Raw genomic sequence first — 20,357 nt, 5'->3', positions numbered from 1 at the left:
ACAACCTAGGCCAAACTTGGTAAGTGAATATATAATTTAAGAACTTAAACTACAAAAAAAAAAAAGAAAAAAGAAAAAAGAAATTAAACTACAAACCAAACTGCCAAAAACGTATTTAATAGGGAGGTTTTTTTGTTTCCATAGAAATGTATCTTTATCTATTTTAGAGATCAGTTTCTTTTTTTGGTGTTGATTACTAGAATAAAATTGAAATCCACAGATAAGGAAACTACACCTATATTTTCAAAGCTGAAGTTGATGACATGTGTGCCCAATCCAAGCAGCCCTCAATGGGTTTTGAGTTCTCAAAGGTCAGAGCTCCCTTTCCTCTCTGTGGCTTTGGGAACAGATGGGTTAGCCTAGGATTCCTGAAAGCCTAGATGGCCCATAAAGCTTATATGGTGGGCAAATTGAAACAGGCCAACAGCATGACACTGCTTACCTCCAGCGGGTCATAATTGCAGTCAGATGTCTCCATGGTGACCATGAGGCCGGAACTGTGGGATTAATGACATCCCACGACTGGAGCAACCACAGTGTAGAGAACAGCTTTGACTACTGTAAGTAATCTCCAAACCTCAAATTTAGATGAAAAGTTTAAGAACTTAATCCATACCGAGGAACCAATTTGAGTGGGTCTAGAGGGAAAGTCTCTTTGTGTAAGATCCAGGAGGCCCTTTTAGCTCTTTTACCTTCTGGAGTCCCCATAGTAGTATCAATGAGGAAGGGAAAGGACAGAGAACTTACTAGACAGAAAGCTAGAATGAAAAAATGCAAATATCATGATTGCTCACTGTTCCTTGATACTGTGTCTTAAATTAGCTGCTGACTGCTTCCATGTACTTAAGAAAGCATCACTTGAGTAGGGTTGCCCAAAAGAACGTAGACCATTGTCCTAACTATATGTGCAGTTATCCTGAAACAATAAAAAAAATGAGTTTTTATTTCATTTAGGTGGTTCCAAGGAAAAACCTTTCCAGGACCCATGTATGAGCACAGCTATTCTCCCTGACAAGGATCCTTGCAGTATCCAAGTAAGACTATCATCAGACCTTGTTCTGTGTCTGGCCACTGCTAATTGCATTATTACCTTTATAACAAAAAGGTCCTACTTTCTCCTACAATTGTGATATTCATGATCATTTCACTATTTATTCACTGACTAACCAAAGTCCAATCCACCAGGATTTTGTATCCTACTTTCCTATAGAAGGAAAGCCCTTAAAAGTCCTTTAGGGCTTTTAAGGGTTTTCAAGTTTGACTTTTAAGAACTGATTCTTAATTTCTCATGTCTCAAAATAAATTCTACTTAAAATTTTTAGAGGTCCTATCTTAGGCCTCTAAATATATTAAAAATATTTAAATATCTTACGGTTGTGTCCTCTCAGAGGCTCAGTATATTTATTTTAATTTCAGAGATTACTAGTTAAGTAAAGGAGGGAAAACATAATTCATTTTCATTGCAGGGAAGACTAAATCAACCACTAAGTGATAAAAACCTACTAACCTAATGGATTGCCTTACCTGATTCTCCTAGAACTTAATCCCCTAACTAGGTGTAAAAAAAGCCAGGGCACCTGGGTGGCTCAGTCGGTTAGGCGTCTGACTTTTGGTTTCAGCCCAGGTCATGATCTTAGGGTTATGAGTTCCACCCCAGCTTTGGGTTCTAGGATTCCCCTTCCTATTCCTCTGTCGGCCCCCCTCCCCCACTCACACATGCTCTCTCTAAAATAAATAATATAACCTCCCCCCCCCCCAAAAAAAGCCAAATCACAAAGAAAATTATTAGATGCAGGGGACTTGTCAATGGCAATGCCTTTATTACAGAGACTTTAATTTAGACCTTCCTTTTTTAAAAATTTTTTTAAAAGATTTTACTTATTCATTTATGAGAGACATAGAGAGAGGCAGAGACATAGGCAGAGGGAGAAGCAGACTCCCTGTGGGGAGCCTGGTACAGGGACTTGATCCCCAGATCCCAGGATTACAACCTGAGCCAAAGGCAGATGCTCCACCAATGAGCCACCCAGGTGCCCCTAATTTAGACCTTTCTAATCAGTTTTGCTCTATTGTTCCATCACTCACTTACATGTATATATGCTGAAACACCCATAACTCTAGTAGTGGGAGACAGCATTGTGTAAGCATTTTGGGAGAGCTATACAACTGGGACACAGTTATGAACCCTCAAATTAAAAATACCTGGGTGGCCAAGTAATAATTGTCTTAAAGCCCATATGAGGTGGATTACAGGAAATATGCTCTGCTCTATCCTCTGTGCCTATTTTATATCCTTCTAATGCACACAGTTATCTGGTTTCCAAAGCACACAGCAAACCAAATGATGAGAGCAGCTGATGAGTAGAGACAGCCATCATTTTATGTTGGTAGCTACATTAAGTGGCACATGACAAGAAAAAGAAAAAAAAAATGCTTTCAAGAAAAGCAGGTAGTGATATAAGACCTCAAACCTCAGAGCAATTTTTGTTTCAGAATGAGCAACCTAAGTGGCTTCTGTAGTCATCACCCTATTTCAACACAGTGTAATAATGACTTAATTATCCTCAAATGCAGTGGCTGGGAAGATAACCCTAGGGATCTAGTCCAATGCTCTGGATTTACAGATGAACAAGTGGAGGCCTACAGAAGCCTTGAGGGCCAAGTTCAGGATTATAGCTGGTTAGCGGTGGAGTTCCCACTGGAACCAGGATCCCCTGACCCCAATGCATTTTTTTTTTCGATGAAAAAATGGTTGGAGTCTCACTGGTTAAACATAATGATTGAATGAGATAATGTAGAGGGTTAGCATTCAGACACAGAAAGGGAGTGAAGTCTCATTGGCTAGTATATTGTGAATAACAAAACTGATACACAACTGTGGAATATTTTTAATATTAATCTCTGAAATAACTTTGCTCTCTCAGAAAATTGTCATGGAGCAATCCCTTCCCAGATGTTAAAATGTCCCCTCTTCAGAAAGATCGCCCCTGACCAACCTGTTAAAAATAGGACCACTTTCACTTTCTATCTTCTCACCTTGACTTAATATACTTTATAACCTAACACTTACACTTTTCCTCTACAGCTTGTCATTTTCTTCTAGTTTTTAAACAGAATAATTTTCTTTCCTTAGAAGAGACTTAGCCCTAATTCTGTAGCTCAGAACCACTAAAACAGTCAACACATACGGGCCAAGCCCCTGGAAGAACAGAAATCCCTGCAACTTAGTTCACCTGAATCCAACCTGAATAAGAAATTATGTAATCCCTTTATAAATGATGGTGTTTAGATGTAAATACCAATCAATAGTCCAGTTTTCAGCTGTGCTTTATCAGATTTTCCATATGCAGTTCTGTTTTAAAAGAAAATACTTGACTTTCAGCTGAATCCAAGCAACACAAGCCTTTTTACAACATGGTTTCAATATCATTCTTACTTTACATGGCAGTAAGAACTTAAAACACATTCCTGCTTTTCCCCTACTCCTTTCCCTCATGCTTTAAAAGGACAAAAACTATTATCTCTCTGATAATCAAGCAAAAACATTAGCATAAAGAAAGCTAATTAGATATACACTTCTATTGAGCTGGGAGGAGGACACCATCTGACATCTCAGCATTAGTTTGAACTAATGTCTTTAAATAATTATTTTAATTTCATATTGTTATAGCATTGTTTCTCAGTGAGAAGGGAGAGAGGTAGATTAGACTGTTAAGAGCGCTGAGTAGCTGAAGAAAATTTAGAAAAAATAAATATTACTCCTCAAGTACAAGAAAATACAAATACAAAATAATCCTTTCAAATGTTATAGTACTGGCTTTTTCTTTAACATCTCTGCCTACTTGCTCTTCCAACTATCTTGACATTCATTTGTGGATTCCCAGGTATTAATTCCTTGCCACTAGAGATCTAATTCCCTTCTCATGACTAATAATGTTCAATGTACCACCATCAGTTCCCTCTTAGGATTATACTTATATTGTGCATGAATTATAATCCTCCTCTGCCTAGCCTCTGAGCGCCAGGATGTCTCAGGGCTGAATCCTTGACCCTCTTCTCTCTTCGCCAGGCAATGCCACCTACTTCTGCAGCCTTATATGCTATGAATAACATGCCTCAGTGGGTATTTCCAGCCCTGTCCTCTTCCAGGCATCCCTGTCCAACTGCTTGCTGGATGTCACCACTTGAATGTCTCCTTAGCATCTCAAATTTACCATGAATGAAACTCACCTCTCAGTTTCTTCTCGCCAGACCTTACCCCAACTCATCCTCGTTTTAGTGGCATTGACCAAGTCCTAGGCAGCCTTGACTTCTCCATCTCACTTCCTCCAGAAGAGGATTCACCATGGAGCTCATGAAGCTTAAGCTTCCAGACCATTTGTTCACATAGAGGGGACCTCATTTTTGCTCAGTGTTTCACTTTTCTTTTGGAGAGCCCTCAAGTTGTGTTAAGTTTCGGGTCCCACAAAACTTGGATCTGCCTCTGTACCTTACATCCTACTCTTATTTTGGAAAGCAAACTATCTCAATCAGACTACTCTGGACACTATGGAATTGCTATATAGTCCAAGCCACCTTATTCTCTGACCGAAGTACTACAGTGACCTCCTCCCTAATGATCTTCCAGCCTCCTCACTCCCTCCTACTGTTTCCTATATTGCACCAAAATAACTTTCTGTAACTGTTTAAATGTTAAATGACCTGTTAAAACTGCTCATATCCCTTAAAATGGGATCCACATAAAATAAGTCATACTCCTGAAGAATCACAATGCCCCTGGCAATCTGGCCCCTGCTTGCCTCTCAGCCCTCCGCTCATATCTTACTCCTCTCTGGCTGTACCCTTCCTTCCTCCTGGAATACACCCAACTCCATTCCGCCTTGGGGCTTTTGCACTCGTTGTGTCTTCCAATGGAAATAGGAATTTCACCTATTTCTTCAACTGGTTTCATCTTTCAAGACTCTGCTCAGATATCTTCCCCAAGGTCCAACCAATCACTCTTGACCTCATTATCTTCTTTTCACTGGTCCTAAGATTTATCTAATCTACTCAGTTGACTTTTTTTATTGCCTGGAGTCTTCTAAAAGATAAGCTCCACAAAAGTGGAAACCCAGTTCTGTTCAATCCCCACAAAGAGTGCCCACTGCAGAGAAAGTGCACAATAAATATTTGCTAAATAAGTGAATAAGTAAAATGTCTAAAAAAAAAATGGTAACACTTAAGTGTGGCATAGAGCAGTACAATGCATGGTGTGGGTGGAATTGAAGAGTATGAACTATATTATGAGGTTCCTTTAATTTCTACCTCATTAATTACAGACCACTAAAAATCTCTTCTGCCAGTACATGCAAATTTGAGTTGTAGATTGATGTCACAATTGATATCTCACTGTGAACACCATCATAATGCATGAGGTAAAATGTGCACATCATAGTATCCAAACTGTGAGATGCTAAATCATATCAGTATCTCCCCAGTCTCTTTCCTCCAAAATAATGGCCTAAGAATGTTCAGAAAGTTTGAAGGTTATGAATGTTATCATCCATGTAGTCTGAATTGTATTAAAAAGTGTGAAAATAGAAAAAATAGTAACTGAGGTTTGAATCAATTTCCTTCAGATCGCGAAGGAAAAGTATTGTTTAAAATAACACGTTTATTGAGATACAATTCACATACCATAAAGTTCAAACTTTTTAAGTGTACAATTGTTTGGTGTATCCAGAGTTTTATATCCATCACCACCATCACATTCCAGAACATTTTCATCACCCCCCAAAAAACTCCATACCCATTAGCAGCCACTCTACTTTCCACCCTCTCCCCTCCAGGCCCTTGGCAACCATGAATCTACTTTCTTTGTCTATGGATTTGCTGCTTTTGGACATTTCACATAAATGGAACCAAAAAACATGTGACTTTTTGTGTCTGACTTCTTGCACTTAGCATAGTATTTTTAAGGTTCATTCATGTTGCAATATGTATCAGTATTTTGTTTCTTCTTATTGCCAAATAGACATACAGCATTTTGTCTATTCATCAGTTTATGGATATTTTGGATTGTTTCCACATTTTGACTATTCTGAGTAATGTTGCTATGAACATTCATGTACAAGTTTTTGTGTAGACATGTTTCCATTTCTCTTGAGCAGGTATTTAGGAGAATTACTAGATTATATGGTAACTTTGTGTGCAACTTTTGAAGAATTGCCAAACTGTCAAATGGACTGCACCATTTTACATTCCAATCAGCAATGTCACAGGGGTCTAGTTTGAGGGGTCCAATTTCTCTACATCCTCATTAATACTTGCTATTATCTTTTTTATTATAGTTATCCTAGTGGTATACCCTTTTATTGGTTTTGATTTGTATTTATATAATGCCATTGAACATCTTTGAGCATACTTACTAACCATTTGCAGTCATGTATCTTCTGTGTGGGAAGGTCATCTAAATGTCTGTTTTGCCTATTTTTTAATCTAGTGTCTTTTTGTTATGGAGCATAACAGTTTTTTTTATATATATTCTGGCTACAAGTCCCTTATCAGATATAAGATCTGCAAATATTCTCTCCCATTCTGTGGGTTGCCTTTTCACTCTCTTGATGGTTTCCTTTGAAGCACAGAGTTTTCAATTTTGATGAAGTCTAATTGATCTTTTCTCTTTTTTTCATCTTTTGTAGTTTTGGTGCCATATCTAAGAAACCATTGCCTATCAAAGGCCATGAAGTTTTATTCTTATGCTTTCTTCTAAGAATTTTACAGTTTTAGCATCTACATTTAGGTCTATGCCCCATTTTGAGATTTGCATATGGTACAAGACAGCAGTTCAGTTTCATTCATATACATGTGGATATCCAATTGTACCAGCAACATTTGTTGAAAAGACTGTTCTTTCACATGAACGGCCTTGGCACCTGAATTTGTTGGGGTTCTCCAGAAAAAAAGAACCAATAGGATATATATAAAGAGACCTATTTTAAGGAACTAGTTCATGTGATTATGGGGGCTGGCATGTGAAATCCTTAGGGCAGGACAGCAAGTGGAAATTCAGGCAAGAATTGATTTTGTAGTATGGAATCTGAAATTTGTAGAGCAAACCAAAAGGTATTTCTATGTCCTGAAGCAGAATTCCTTCTTCCTCTGGAAACCTGCCTTTGCTATGAAGCCCTTGCATTGGTTAGATGAGACCCACCCATTAGGGAGGGTAATCAATCTACTGAGAGTCAACTTACAATAAACGTTAATCACATCTACAAACACCTTCACAGAAACATCTACTGTTTAACCAAACAACTGGATGCCACAGGCTAGCCAAGCCAAAACATAAAATCAACCATCATAGCACCCTCATCAAAAATCAATTGACCACAAATATAAGGTTTATATCTGAAGTCCTCATTCAAGTCCATTGATCTTTGTGTCTATCCTTTTGCCAGTATCTCTGTGCTTTATAGTAAGTTTTAAAATCAATGTGTGAGGGATGCCTGGGTGGCTCAGCAGTTGAGCATCTGCCTTCGGCTCAGGGCGTGATCCTGGGATCAAGTCCCACATCAGGCTCCCTGCATGGAGCCTGCTTCTCCCTGTGCCTATGTCTCTGCCTCTCTCTGTGTGTCTCTCATGAAAGGATAAATAAAATCTTAAAAAAAAAAAAATCAAGGTGTGAGTCTCAACTTTTATTGGCTTGAGATTATTTTGGCTATTTGTAGTCTCTCACAATTCATATGAATTTTAAGATCAGCTTTTTCTGAAGAAAAAAAGCAGTTGAAATTTTGATAGTATTGTTTAAATCTGTAGATCAATTTGGGGAGTATTGCCATATTAATATTAAGTCTTCTAATTCATGCACATAGAATATCTTTCCATTTATTTAGACTTTCTAAATTTCTTTAGCTATTTTATATTTTCAGTGTACAAGTCTTGTATTTTGTTAAACTTGTTCTGAGTATTTTATTACTTTTTGATGCTATCACAGAGATTTTAATTTCATTTTCTGCATTGTTCATTGCTAGTACATGGTACATGATTTTCTGTGTAGTGATCTTGTATCCTGCAACCTTGCTGAATTCATTTATTTGTTCTAATAACACAATAATAATGGATTCATCAGAATTTTCTCTATACAAGATCATAATATCTGTGATTCTCCAGTACAATGTCGAATAGAAATGGTGAAAATGGACATTCTTATTCTTGATCTCAGGAAGAAAGCATTCATTTTTTCACCAGTAAGTACGATATTAGCTGTGGAGTTTTCATAGATGACAATCCATTTGAGGAAGTTTCCTTCTATTCCTAGTTTGTTGAGTGTTTTTATCATGAAAGCATGTTGGATTCTGTCAAAGGCTTTTTCTGCATCAATTGCAAAATCATGTCATCTTTATACTTTATTCCATTAATATGGTGCATTACATTGATTTATTCTTATATTATACTAACTTTGCACTCCCAGGATAAAACCCACCTAGTCATGATATATAATTCTTTTATATGTTGCTGAGTTCAATTTCCTAGGATTTTGTGAGAATTTTTGCATCAATATTTGTGTTGGTATGCAGTGTCGTTGTGATGTCTTTGGTTTTGGTATCAAGTTAAAACTGGCCTTGTAGAATAAATATTCATTCTGCTTCTAGTTTTTGGAAGAGCTTAGAAAGGATTGGTGTCAATTCTTCTTTAAATGTTTGGTAGAATTCCCCAATAAGGCCATCTAGTCCTGGAACTTTGTGGGAAATTATTTTTATTACTGAGTCTCTCTACTTGTTATGGGTCTATCCAGATTTCCTTTCCTTTCCTTTCCTTTTTTTTTTTTTTTAACATTCTATTTATTTAAGAGAGAAAAAGAGCACAAGTGTGTGAGCAAGCAAACAGGGTGGGGGAGGAGGAGCAGAGAGGGAGAGGGTCAAGTAGACTCCCCACTGAGCGTGGAGCTGAGTGTGGGGCTTAATCTCAGGACGCTAAGATCATGACCTGAGCTGAAACCAAGAGTTGGACACAACCGACTGAGTCACCCAGGCTCCCCTCTATTCAGATTTTCTATTTCTTCTCTAATTCATTTTGGTAGTTGTGACTTTTTAGAGATTTCCATTTCATCCAGATTATCTAATTGGTAGCATACAATTGTTCATAGCATTTCCTTGTAATTATTTCGTTCCTGAAATTGGATATTGATGCCTCCTCTTTTTAATTTTAGTAATTTATGTCTTTTTTTTCTTGGTCAATCTAGCTAGAGGTTTGCCAATTCTGTTGATCTTTTCAAAGGAATGCCTTTTTTCCTCTTCTTTTTTTTTTTAATTCTCTATTTCACTTATTTCCTTTCTTGGTTTTATCATCTCTTCTGCTTATCTGGGTTTAGTTTGACCTTTCTCTGGTTTCTAAGAAACTAGGTGACACTATTGATTTGAGCTTTCTCTTCTTTTTTATTGAAGACGTTTGCAACTCTAAAGTATCCCAAGAGGACTGCTTTCACTGCATCCATAAGCTTTGGTCTCTTGTGGTTTTGTTTTAATTCATTTCAAAGTATTTCCTAATTTCTCTTGTGACTCCTTTAACCCGTTTGTTATTTAGAAGGATGCTGGTTAATTCCCACTTATTTGTGAATTTCTCAAATTTCCTTTTGTTCTTGCTTTCTAATTTCATTTTACTGAGGACAGAGAACACACTTTGTATGATTTGAGTCTTTTAAAATCTACTGAAACTTGTTTTATGGCCCAACATGTGATCTCTTCTGGAGAATGCCCCTGTGCACTGGAGAAGAATATGTATCCCGCTATTATTAGATGGAGTACCTACAGATGTCTCTTAGGTCTAGATATATAATGTTCTTCATGTCTTCTGTTTGTTGTTAATCTTCTGCCTAGAGGTCCTATCCATTATTTTTTTTTAATTTTTATTTATTTATGATAGTCACAGAGAGAGAGAGAGAGAGAGAGAGGCCGAGACATAGGCAGAGGGAGAAGCAGGCTCCATGCACTGGGAGCCCGACGTGGGATTCGATCCCGGGTCTCCAGGATCTCGCCCTGGGCCAAAGGCAGGCGCTAAACCGCTGCGCCACCCAGGGATCCCCCTATCCATTATTAAGAGCGGAGATTGAAGTCTCCAACTATTTTGTTGAACTTCTTCCTTCAATTCTGTCATGTTTTGCTTCATGTATATTGGGTACACGTGTTTGTAACTGTTGTGTCTCCCTGATCGATTGACCATCTTTTTATCATAATAAATATCCTACTTTGTCTCAGATAATTTTATCTTAAAATCTATTTCGTCTGATACAAGATGGCCATTTTGGCTGTCTTTTGGATACTGTTTGCATGGTATGTCTTTTTTCATCCTCTTACTTTCAACCTACTTGTGTTCTAGGGAAAAATGCTTAAAACTAAATTCTTTTACTATGTATATTTTTATTTCAGGTGCTAAAATGCAGCAAATGATGGTTTTTAAATCTATTCACCACATTTAAATGAAAATAATCAGCATTAAAAAAAAAAGATGTTCTTCCTTCTTCTAGTTCTTAACTAGTTCTTGACTTATAAGGATTCATTCTAGAAGCTCAAATCTGAAGTCCTACCTACTTTCTAAAGGTTCACAAATCTGTTTAATGTCAAACCAGCAGGGAAAGGAAATTCCCAAGCAAGGAACACTGCTCAGGAAGTACTGTACCATGTCTCCAAATCCCTGAGAATCAAGTCAGAAAACTGGAAGTAACAGAAAGCACTATAAGGTAAGTGATTTCCACTTTGTTTGTTGACAAATCACTTCCTAAATCTAAATTAACAAAGTATGCAGGACACTTGTGTGTAGCTAGTTGGTTCTTTTACTCTCTAGCAAAGGTACTGTTGAACAGAAATAGCATGTGAACCATAAATGCAAGTCATATTTATAATTTTAAAGTTTCTAATATTCATATTTGAAAAAGTAAAAATAGAAAAATATAGTTAATGATTATCACTTATTAATAAGCATAAATAACACTTTAACTCAATGTTATTTCATTGAGTTCACATTTCTGCATGTGATCAACATAAAATTGTTATTCTTTTTTTTTTAAGATTTACTTGAGAGAGAGAGAGAGAGAGAGCACAAGCAGGAGAGGCAGAGAGAGAGAGAGGGAGAGGGAGAGAGAGAATCTCAAGCAGACTCCTCTCTGAGCGTGGAGTCCAACGTGGGGCTCAGTCTCACAACCCTGAGATCATAACCTGAGCTGAAATCGAGTAAGATGCTTAACTGACTGACTCAGTCAAGTGTCCCAAAATTGTTATTCTTAATTTTCTACTAAGTCTCTGAAATTTAATCTATAGCTTGTACTTAAAGCACACCTAATTTCAGACTAGCCACATTTCAAGTGATCAAAAGCTATAATGGCTAATGGCTACCACTCTGGACAAAGAAATGTAGCATTTAACACTGAAAATGGCCTTAAAATGCTCTATGAGGATCACATCAAACTTAAAATTTTTTTCCTTAACCACAATTTATTATACATTATGATCACATGACTGCTTATATAATAGGAGTATAAAAACATAATAACCTAACGAGTAAATGGCAATCAGAATTAAATGTATAAATCTTGGAGGTATCCATCTGCATCAGTAATGACAGCTAACATTTATTAAACATTTACTTTGTGCTAGGCATTACGCCAAGTATTTTAACACATGGTAGAAAATACTTCTGTTATGTCCATTTCATGGAAGAGGGAACTGAGGCTGAGAAAGTTTAACTTGAGCAAGATCACAGCATGTAAATTGTAAAGTCATTATTTGAACTCTCATTCTGGTTGGTTCTTGGAGCCTGTGATCCTAGCCTCCAAACTCTACTTCTTCCTAAAATGTATCCAACCACCGGCAGACATTCAGTGAATTTCATATATAAAACTATGAGAGAGAAAGAAACAGAGAGAGAGGAAAAGAAACTAATCGAATTCAAATTTCCCCTGCCTGTGTTCAACAATTTGCTGACTATTGTGGGCAGTGCCCTTTCGGAATATGAAGATTTCACTTGCCCCTTGTTGGCACGCTCTGACTGTAACAGACCGCTTCAGACAAGGGCTTGAAAGTCTTAATAAAAAGCAGCTGAAGAAATGTAAACAGTTCATCATTTTATTTCCAGCAACCAGCTTTCCTCAACAGTTCTCATCTCTTTTGCTGATTCTTCTCTAACCAACAAATGGCATCAATATTAGAGTTAGAAATCTTATTTATCAGTCAAATGCCTATTAACTACCATTAACCTGTCAACGTACTATTTAATTATGCATGATTGGGAGGGTGACTAATAGAAAATATACAAATGCACTTTATACACACACAAGTGTGATACATACATCTATATCACATGTAGTTTTAAGAGTAATTACTTGTCTATTTCTTATTTAACCCTAAAATCCATCTAATTAATAGAAGCTGATAATTACTGAGTACTATACAGACACTATGCTATGAGCATTTACAAATATTATCCTAAGTTTTACAATGTCCCTATGAAGAAGTATTGTTCCCCTTTTCCAAATGAGGAAACAAAGCCAACTTTTTTTCATTGTACCAGGTTAACTATTAATACAAACACCTGTAAATAATACCATCACCTTATATATGTATAGTTATACATAATATTTTCATTCATCTTATTTAAACTAACCCTCATTGTAAATTGTGATACAGACAGCACATGTTTACAATTACCAGGACAAGTAGTTGAGGTTCCTTTGGAGTCCTGTGGCAACTTTTAAAAATGTACAGATTGTTCATTAGGGAGAATCTTGTTTTACTTACATTCAGCATCCAATAAACCAGAAATGACAGACAAGACCAAATTCTACTCCAATTGAGAGAAGCTTTCACAGGGGTTTTCCAAACCTAACTTCTCCAGCCACTTCCATCAACATGAGAACCCATCAAACCAAGAGCAGTACCTAAACAAGATTTTGTGCTCTCTCGTTAAGGAGTCTTGCCTCCTGTATTATTATAAGTAGGTCATGACAAGGCTGTGCAGTACCTTCTGACACACATCAAAAAATCCCAAGTTATCGGGGCACCTGGTTGGCTGTCAGTTAAGTGCCGACTCTTGGTTTTGGCTCAGGTCAGGATCTCAGGGTTTGTGAGATGGAGCCCCACTTGAGGCTCTGTGCTCAGCGGGGAGTCTGCTTGAAGATTCTCTCCCACTGCTCCTTCCTACTATCTCTGTTTCTCTCTCAAATACATAAATCTTAAAAAACAAGAAACAAAAAACTAAACTACCTAGATTTCATGTCCCAGTTGAGAAAAACTTCCAGTCTTCCATTTTCCCAACCTCACCCTTTTTCACAAGGGGTTGTAAATGCTCTGAGCAAATATGCCCCGGAAGTAGTGTCAGGTCTAATAAGCTGAAGTGAAAGGTATCAGGTGCTGGCTGTTCCGTTAACCCATCCAAAGCAATGACAGCTAATCAGGAGCGAGCAAAACTTAAAAGTTTTCTACCACTCCATTTCATTTCCAATTATAGTTTAATGTCAGAACTTTTGTGATTAATATTATACCTTCATAACCATTATTATTCCATATTACAGATGAGAAATTGAGGCTTAAAAGACATTAAGTACTCACTCAAGTTCACATAAGTAGTAAGAGATTAAATATCCAAATCCATTCAACTCCAGTTCAAGGTTTTTTACCTTCCATCAATCTCCTTGGGAAATAAACCTATACTCTCGTGGGCTGCCATTATACAATATCTAAGTATTTTCTTATGGGGAAACAATACTCATAAACAAATAAGACTCTCTCCATGGGAAATGAGTTTCTAAGGGCAATAAATTCCCAGAAAGCTGAACATTAGGAACTCTCCAAACTGGCAGGCCTGCTGTTGAAAATGCAGTTCCTACTGGGGCTTCTTCCTGGACACCAAAACCGGTCTCAATTGTCCAAATGGCTGATATCCACTCCAAGTTTATAGGAATTTTTCCCATTTGGGGATCTCTTTGTTCATTACTCTTAAAAAAATCTCCTTCCTCTTTGATTGGATACTTACAATATTAAAAATAAGGCTGGGCTGACATTTCAAATTCTAGCAGTTGATATCACCACTAACTTGTTTTATTTGTAACCTGATTATTTCAGGTTATAATAAGTTTGTGCTTTGCCCCACCAAAAAATAAGCTCCTTGGAATGCCTGGGTGGGTCAGTGATTGAATGTCTGCCTTCAGCTGAGGGCTGATCCTGGAGTCCTGGGATCAAGTCCCACATCAGGCTCCTTGCAGGAAGCCTGCATCTCCCTCCTCTCGCTCTGTCTCTCATGAATAAATAAAATCTTTAAAACAAAACAAAACAAAAAACAAGCTCCTTGACATATTTGTAGACTTACATTGGAATTTCTATTATTTAATAATCATTAAACAAACATATGTAATCTACAGAGTCATTGCCCATAAAACACATACCACCGCAGATGTTAAAAAGTAACTGGAGGTCAGGCCATATCCTAAGCAAGCCTCTACGCAGTTTATCTTATTTCACTGGTAACCTAGACATAAAACAGTTTTGATAAGAAATTCCCCACATCTTAATCATCTTGGGTGAGGGAAAAGCTTCCTCAAAATCTGGATATGACCACCACTGACCTAAATAAATACCAAACAAAAAACAAAGAAACAAACAAAAAAACCTACCCCAAACTAATCTACATATCGTCTATCTTCAAATAAATAATGTGTCCTCAGAACAACGAAGCGTCACATCTAAGAAGCATCAGTTGCACAAAGGTAGGCCTGCGGACCTCTTGTAGGGAGTTCATCATCACTGCCACAGCTCAAACTTCCTAAGCCAGTTTTCCCCACCAATCGGGTTAGAATCCTCTAAAAGATCTTGGCCGACAATCACAATTGCATAGCCATCCCGGGGCCTCGGCCCAGATTCTGGACCCAGTGGCCTGGATTCTTAATATACAGCGAAGGTTTAAAGTCATTCACTTAAAAGCAAATGTTTTACGCAGACTTCAGAGAGCAGAACTTCATGAGAGTCAACAGGAAATTAAATTCCCTACAGGTTGCCACAAGTGTAGTACTCTCCATCTCACCCAACGTGGAACCTCCTCCTCCCTACCAGTGTCCTTTTGAGGTTTAAAAAAAAAAAAAAGAGGATCCCTGGGTGGCGCAGCGGTTTGGCGCCTGCCTTTGGCCCAGGGCGCGATCCTGGAGACCCGGGATCGAATCCCACGTCGGGCTCCCGGTGCATGGAGCCTGCTTCTCCCTCTGCCTGTGTCTCTGCCTCTCTCTCTCTCTATCATAAAAAAAAAAAATTAAAAAAAAAAAAAGAATTATTTTCTCTACTATCACCCTTAGCTCGGTAGGGGCTCAAGGGAAGTGCCCTTTGATCCGAACACAGCTTTGGGCATCTGGGCAGCTCTGTAGTAAAGGAAGATGGGACGTATTGTCTCTGCCAAATCAGGTCTCTGGGCCCCTGGGTACCGGTAGCAATCGATAAACGTTTAGATCAGCCCTGCAAACCAGTGTTGCTTTAGGGAGGGTCTGCCTCTCTCTCGGCTTCTCCCCATCATGGACACAACGGGGACCCCAAAACGAGGAATCCGGGGGAATAGCCTCGGATCCTGGGTGGGGAGGGGATGGAGGCATGTGTGCTGCGTGGACAGCTCGGGACGACCCCGGGCTGGGGAGGGACGGGGGGGGGGGGAGAGGGGAGAGGCCGGGGCTGAGTCACCCCGCTCCCCTCCAGCCGCCCAGCCCCAGGTGTGAGTCACCGGCGAGCGCGGCGTGGGGAAGGGGCGGCCTGAGTCACAGTCCTGCGGGAGGGAGCTCGGAGGGTCTGACCTGGGAACCCGCGGGTGGGGGTCCAGGGCCCCGAGACCTGGGGAGCTGGGGCGGGGGCGGGGGCGCAGGCCTCCCGCCGCGGACCAGGCTGCCCGCCAGCCCGCCGCGCCGAAATCTCCCGCGCTCCGGCGCTGGCCCCACCTCCCCGGCCGGACCTCACGCCCCGCGGCGCGGCTCTGCGCGGCCCGCCCGCCGGCCCCGCCCGCCGGCCTCCCGACGTCATCCCGGGCCCCAGCTGGCCGGCACAGTCCCCGCCCCGCCTCGCCCGCGACCAGCCCGGCGGCCCGCCGCCCCTCGCCAGTGACGGCACCGCGGGGTGCGTGGCCAATCGGCGCGGCCCCGGCGGAGGCGGCCTCGGCCCCGCCCCCCGCGCCTGCAGCCAATGAGGCGCCGGCGCTGGGGGCCGCGGCGGGGTGAGGGGTCGCGAGGCCCCGCCCCATCCTCCCCTTTCCCCTTTGCCCCGCCCTTTCCCGCCCGGCCTCCGCCCCCCAGCCCCGCGCCGCCGCTGGTGCAGGTCCCCGCGCTGGGCCCGCCCCCAGCCCTCCCGCCGGCCCGCCCGCGCGCCTCACGGCTCCTGTCTCCCCTCCCTCCTTCTCTCTCACACGCCTAGCGCAATGGCGGCGGCCGCGGCGGAGCAGCAACAGTTCTACCTGCTCCTGGGAAACCTGCTCAGCCCCGACAATGTGGTCCGGAAACAGGCAGAGGTAACCGAGCCCGCCGCGCCCCGGCCGGCGCGCCGCCCTTCCCCCGACGCCGCCCCGCCGGGCCTCGGCCGCCCAGCCGTGGCGGCGCAGGCCGGGCCGGGCGGCGGCCGCGCAGCCCACGTGTGAGGCGGCCCGCGGCGCCCGGCCGTGCCCCCGGGCCCTCCCGGCCCCGGCCGCCCGCCGCCCCTCGCGCACACGTGCGGCCCCCGCGACCCCCGCGACCCCCGCCCGGGGCGGGCAGCGGGCGGCGGGGAGGGGTGGGGGGTGGGGGGTGCGGGGCGGGCCCGGGCTCCCCTCGCCCCTTTCCCGCTCTCTCCCGGCGGGAGCCTCCCCCGCCCTGCTGGCGGGTCTCCACCCAGCCTGGCCCCGCGGCGCCCCGACCCCGGGCGGCTGCTGACCCGTCACCCTGCTTCCCTCCCTCCCTCCCCCCCCTCCCCCCCCTCCCCCCCCCCTCCGAGACGTGTGTCTTGCCCTCCTGCCTTCCTACTTACTTCCATGTGGTCCTCTTTCTCTGGTCTAGTTCGCAACCTCGGAAGCTGGATTTCCCTTCTCCGCCCCCCCCCCCCGCCCCGCCCCAATTTTGTGAAGTTGCCTTGAGGGTTTCTGTCCAAGCACCTTCCACCTTACTTTATTCTTCCTTCAGACACTTGTGCTTTGATCTCTAGAGATTTGTGGTCTCCTAACTGCGATGTCCTGGGACTTCCGTTGTTTAAGTGGGCCAGGGCCACCCTATGTTTAAGTCTTTAATGTCATTAAATCTAACCTGAATCTCTCTCTCTCTTTTTTTTTTTTTTTTTTTTAAACCTCTGGCTTGTGGCCTCCACAAAGTGTGGAGCTCTGAGTAGACTTATTTTCAGGAGACAGTATTTCAGGGGTCTCTGCAAGCTCCTTTACCAAGTAGCAGCAAGCCCCACTTGGTTCAGAAGACTGATGTTAACGCTGTCAGTGTTGAGACCGCGAGGGATGCGTGAGACGCCCAGAAGGGAGGGCAGGGGCTGTCTAGTGTTTTTTTTTTTTTTTTTTTTTTTTTTTTTGAAGTGCGCTCTCAGAACCTGTCTTCCAACTTGGCCACATGGAGAGGTCCCTGCCCCCACGTGATTGAGTATCTTTACAAGATTCGGTGAAGGATGTTCGGGTATTTTTACAAAGCAGAAATTTACGTGTAGCTAATGATATGGGGGGGGGGAGCTTGTCCTCCTGAATTTCATAGATGTCTTCAGAATCACAAAGTTAATATTTGCTTTGAATAGATTAGGATATGCTGGCTGCACTGAGTGGTTTTATGATACGTGATGAAGTCACTGTATTGGATGTTCAGTTCTGGGTGAAAAAGCATGTTGAACAACCGTTAGTCTACTGATTTTTTTAATTCATGTAGTATACATGGGATATATGTGTTCAGGGTAAAAATTGAAACAGTGCAAAATAGTTTTTTTTTATCCCGTTCCCCGAAGATAACTTTTAAGTGTCTTATGAGTCGTCCCTGAAAATACAAGTGCATATGTATACATTGCATTTTTACGTGAATGAGCCTCTCATATGCATACTGTTGTGCAAGTTGGATTTTTTCACTCAAAAGTATTTCAAGTTGCCACATAAGAGATTTTGTTAAAGCAGCTACGCAGTATTCCATCATATGAATGTATTATTTATTCAACCAGCACGTTTACGAATGGACGTTAAGATTTCCAGTGTCCTCTTAAATATAGGAGTACAAGCATTCCAATCTTTTCGGACTTGGGTTTGCTGGGTTTGCTTGTGGAATACTTTAAAAAGTAGCATTTGTCCTTGGAAGTAATGTGCATTGATTAGTTGCATCAATGTGCACTCCTATCAGAGGGATGTGATGATGCCTATAAAAACATTTTAGTGCATTCTGCTAACTCTGGGGGTAATTTTTCACCAAAATAAGTTCTTAATCCCAACCCATAATAGAAATTGCCATGTGTTGCAAAGCAGAACAGCATTGTAATTAGTAAGCGAGTTTAATTCTCCCTCTTCCCTCCAGTTGCTTAAGTCTCTATTGTCAAGCCTAGTGGGGAATCTCTCTTCTATTGAACTAAATACCAGTGTCTGGTTCAGCTTGAATTCCAATTGGTGCCTGTTGTAAATCTTTTTATCACTTCCATCACTTTAGGGATAGTTAGCAGCATTCAGCACATTTTCTCATAAAGAACAATTGAAAAGTACAGTTGACCCTTGAACCACGTAGAGGTTAGGGACAGGAGCCCCCACCCTCTTGACTCCCCAGACACTTAGGTAACAGCCTCCTGTTGACTGGAAGCCTTACCAAGAACATAAACAGCCAATTAGCACATATTTTGTATGTTGTATGTATTATATACTATATTTTTACAACAAACTAAGAGAAGAAAATGTTATTAAGAGTATCATAAGCAGGGATCCCTGGGTGGCGCAGCGGTTTAGCACCTGCCTTTGGCCCAGGGCACAATCCTGGAGACCTGGGATCAAATCCCACGTCGGGCTCCTGGTGCATGGAGCCTGCTTCTCCCTCTGCCTGTGTCTCTGCCTCTCTCTCTCTCTGTGTGACTATCATAAATAAATTTAAAAAAATTTTTAAAAAAAGTATCATAAGTAGAGAAGATACATTCCAATACCGTCCTGTATTCATAAAAAATAAAATCCGTGTATAAGTGAACCCATGCAGTTCAAACCCATGTTGTTCAAGGATCAACTGTACTGTTATGGTTATTCTCTTTATTCCTATCATTCAGGTAACACATTTTTGCTTTCTTTGTATATCTCAGAAACACTAATATGTAAATTAAGTATCATAAAATAGAAAATTCTTTTTTTTTTTAATAGAAAATTCTTAATTTGACACCAAAAAAAGTAAATGTTAGAAGGGAAGTTTCCTAGTCTCTCTATAACACAAAGCTGGACTGTAAATAGAGCTGCTTACAAAAGCAAAATATTATTTGAAAAATAAAAAGCTGCATATAATGATACTTGAATACCCCTTTTTTTGCCTTATGAAATGAGCTATTTATAAGTAATCAAACTAAATTAAATTGAGTATTAAAGTCTGATATATAAAAAAAATAAAGTCTGATATAGCAAATATAGAAATTTTTTTAACAAGAATTGACAAAATCTCAGTAAATATCTTTGTAATTTCATAAATACTTAGTTGATACAAATACAAGACTGTTGAGTAAGGTGACTTGTTTTGTATTCAAACATGAAATCAAGTACAGTAGAAGACTAATTGTAATTTACTGTTGAAAACATTGAAGGTCTTCAGAACTTTTAAAAGTTTTTAAACTTCCATTGTATAAACCATTTGGTGGGCTTTATATTTTATTTCTGTTAAATCTTCAAGAATTTTTCTCTTTAACTTTATAAAAAATGTTTCTGATGCTTGAAAAAATTGTTTCAATGCCACAAGTCTCAAAATATAATGATTAACGTGAATAAACAATTGAATAAGCAGTTGACAGGTAATACAAAGTTGAATGTCCATGGCATTCATGACAAGACATTTTATATGACATAAGCTTAAGTATTTTATTAATCATATGCATGGATTTTGCATTCTTATTTTTTCCATTGACTTTTTCATTGAGTTTAAAGATTTTATTTATTTATTAGAGACAGAGAGAGAGAAGCAGAGACACAGAGAAGCAGGCTCCATGCAGGGAGCCCGACATGGGACTCCATCCTGGGTCTCACAGGATCACGCCCTGGGCTGAAGGCGGTGCTGAACCTCTAAGCCACCGGGGCTGCCCTTTTCATTGATTTTAATATAGAACTTCATTAATGAGGTTTTAATTGGAGGAGAATAACATACTGAAAAATATACTTGATTTTTGAGAAACCAGGGTGTTTACTAGGTA

General features: G+C 40.8%; 1 protein-coding gene across 4 annotated transcripts in view; it reads left to right on the top strand.

Moving 5' to 3' along the window:
- Positions 1-484: 484 nt before the first annotated feature.
- Positions 485-20,357, top strand: part of IPO5 (importin 5) — a 57,057-nt gene continuing 37,184 nt past the window's right edge. Inside the window, exons 1-4 of one of the 4 annotated variants that reach the window (XM_072782577.1) lie at positions 485-560; positions 955-1,034; positions 10,604-10,714; positions 16,407-16,500. In XM_072782577.1, the coding sequence (XP_072638678.1) occupies positions 16,411-16,500 (90 nt within the window). In that variant the 5' untranslated portion in view covers positions 485-560; positions 955-1,034; positions 10,604-10,714; positions 16,407-16,410. The remainder of the gene's footprint in view (positions 561-954; positions 1,035-10,603; positions 10,715-16,406; positions 16,501-20,357) is intronic. The other 3 variants (XM_072782578.1, XM_072782579.1, XM_072782580.1) reach the window with 3 other exon arrangements.

The sequence above is a fragment of the Canis lupus genome, chromosome 17 (assembly GCF_048164855.1).
Source record: "Canis lupus baileyi chromosome 17, mCanLup2.hap1, whole genome shotgun sequence".
NCBI classification, from domain to species: domain Eukaryota; kingdom Metazoa; phylum Chordata; class Mammalia; order Carnivora; family Canidae; genus Canis; species Canis lupus.
This window is presented reverse-complemented; position numbering and strand designations above follow the sequence as displayed.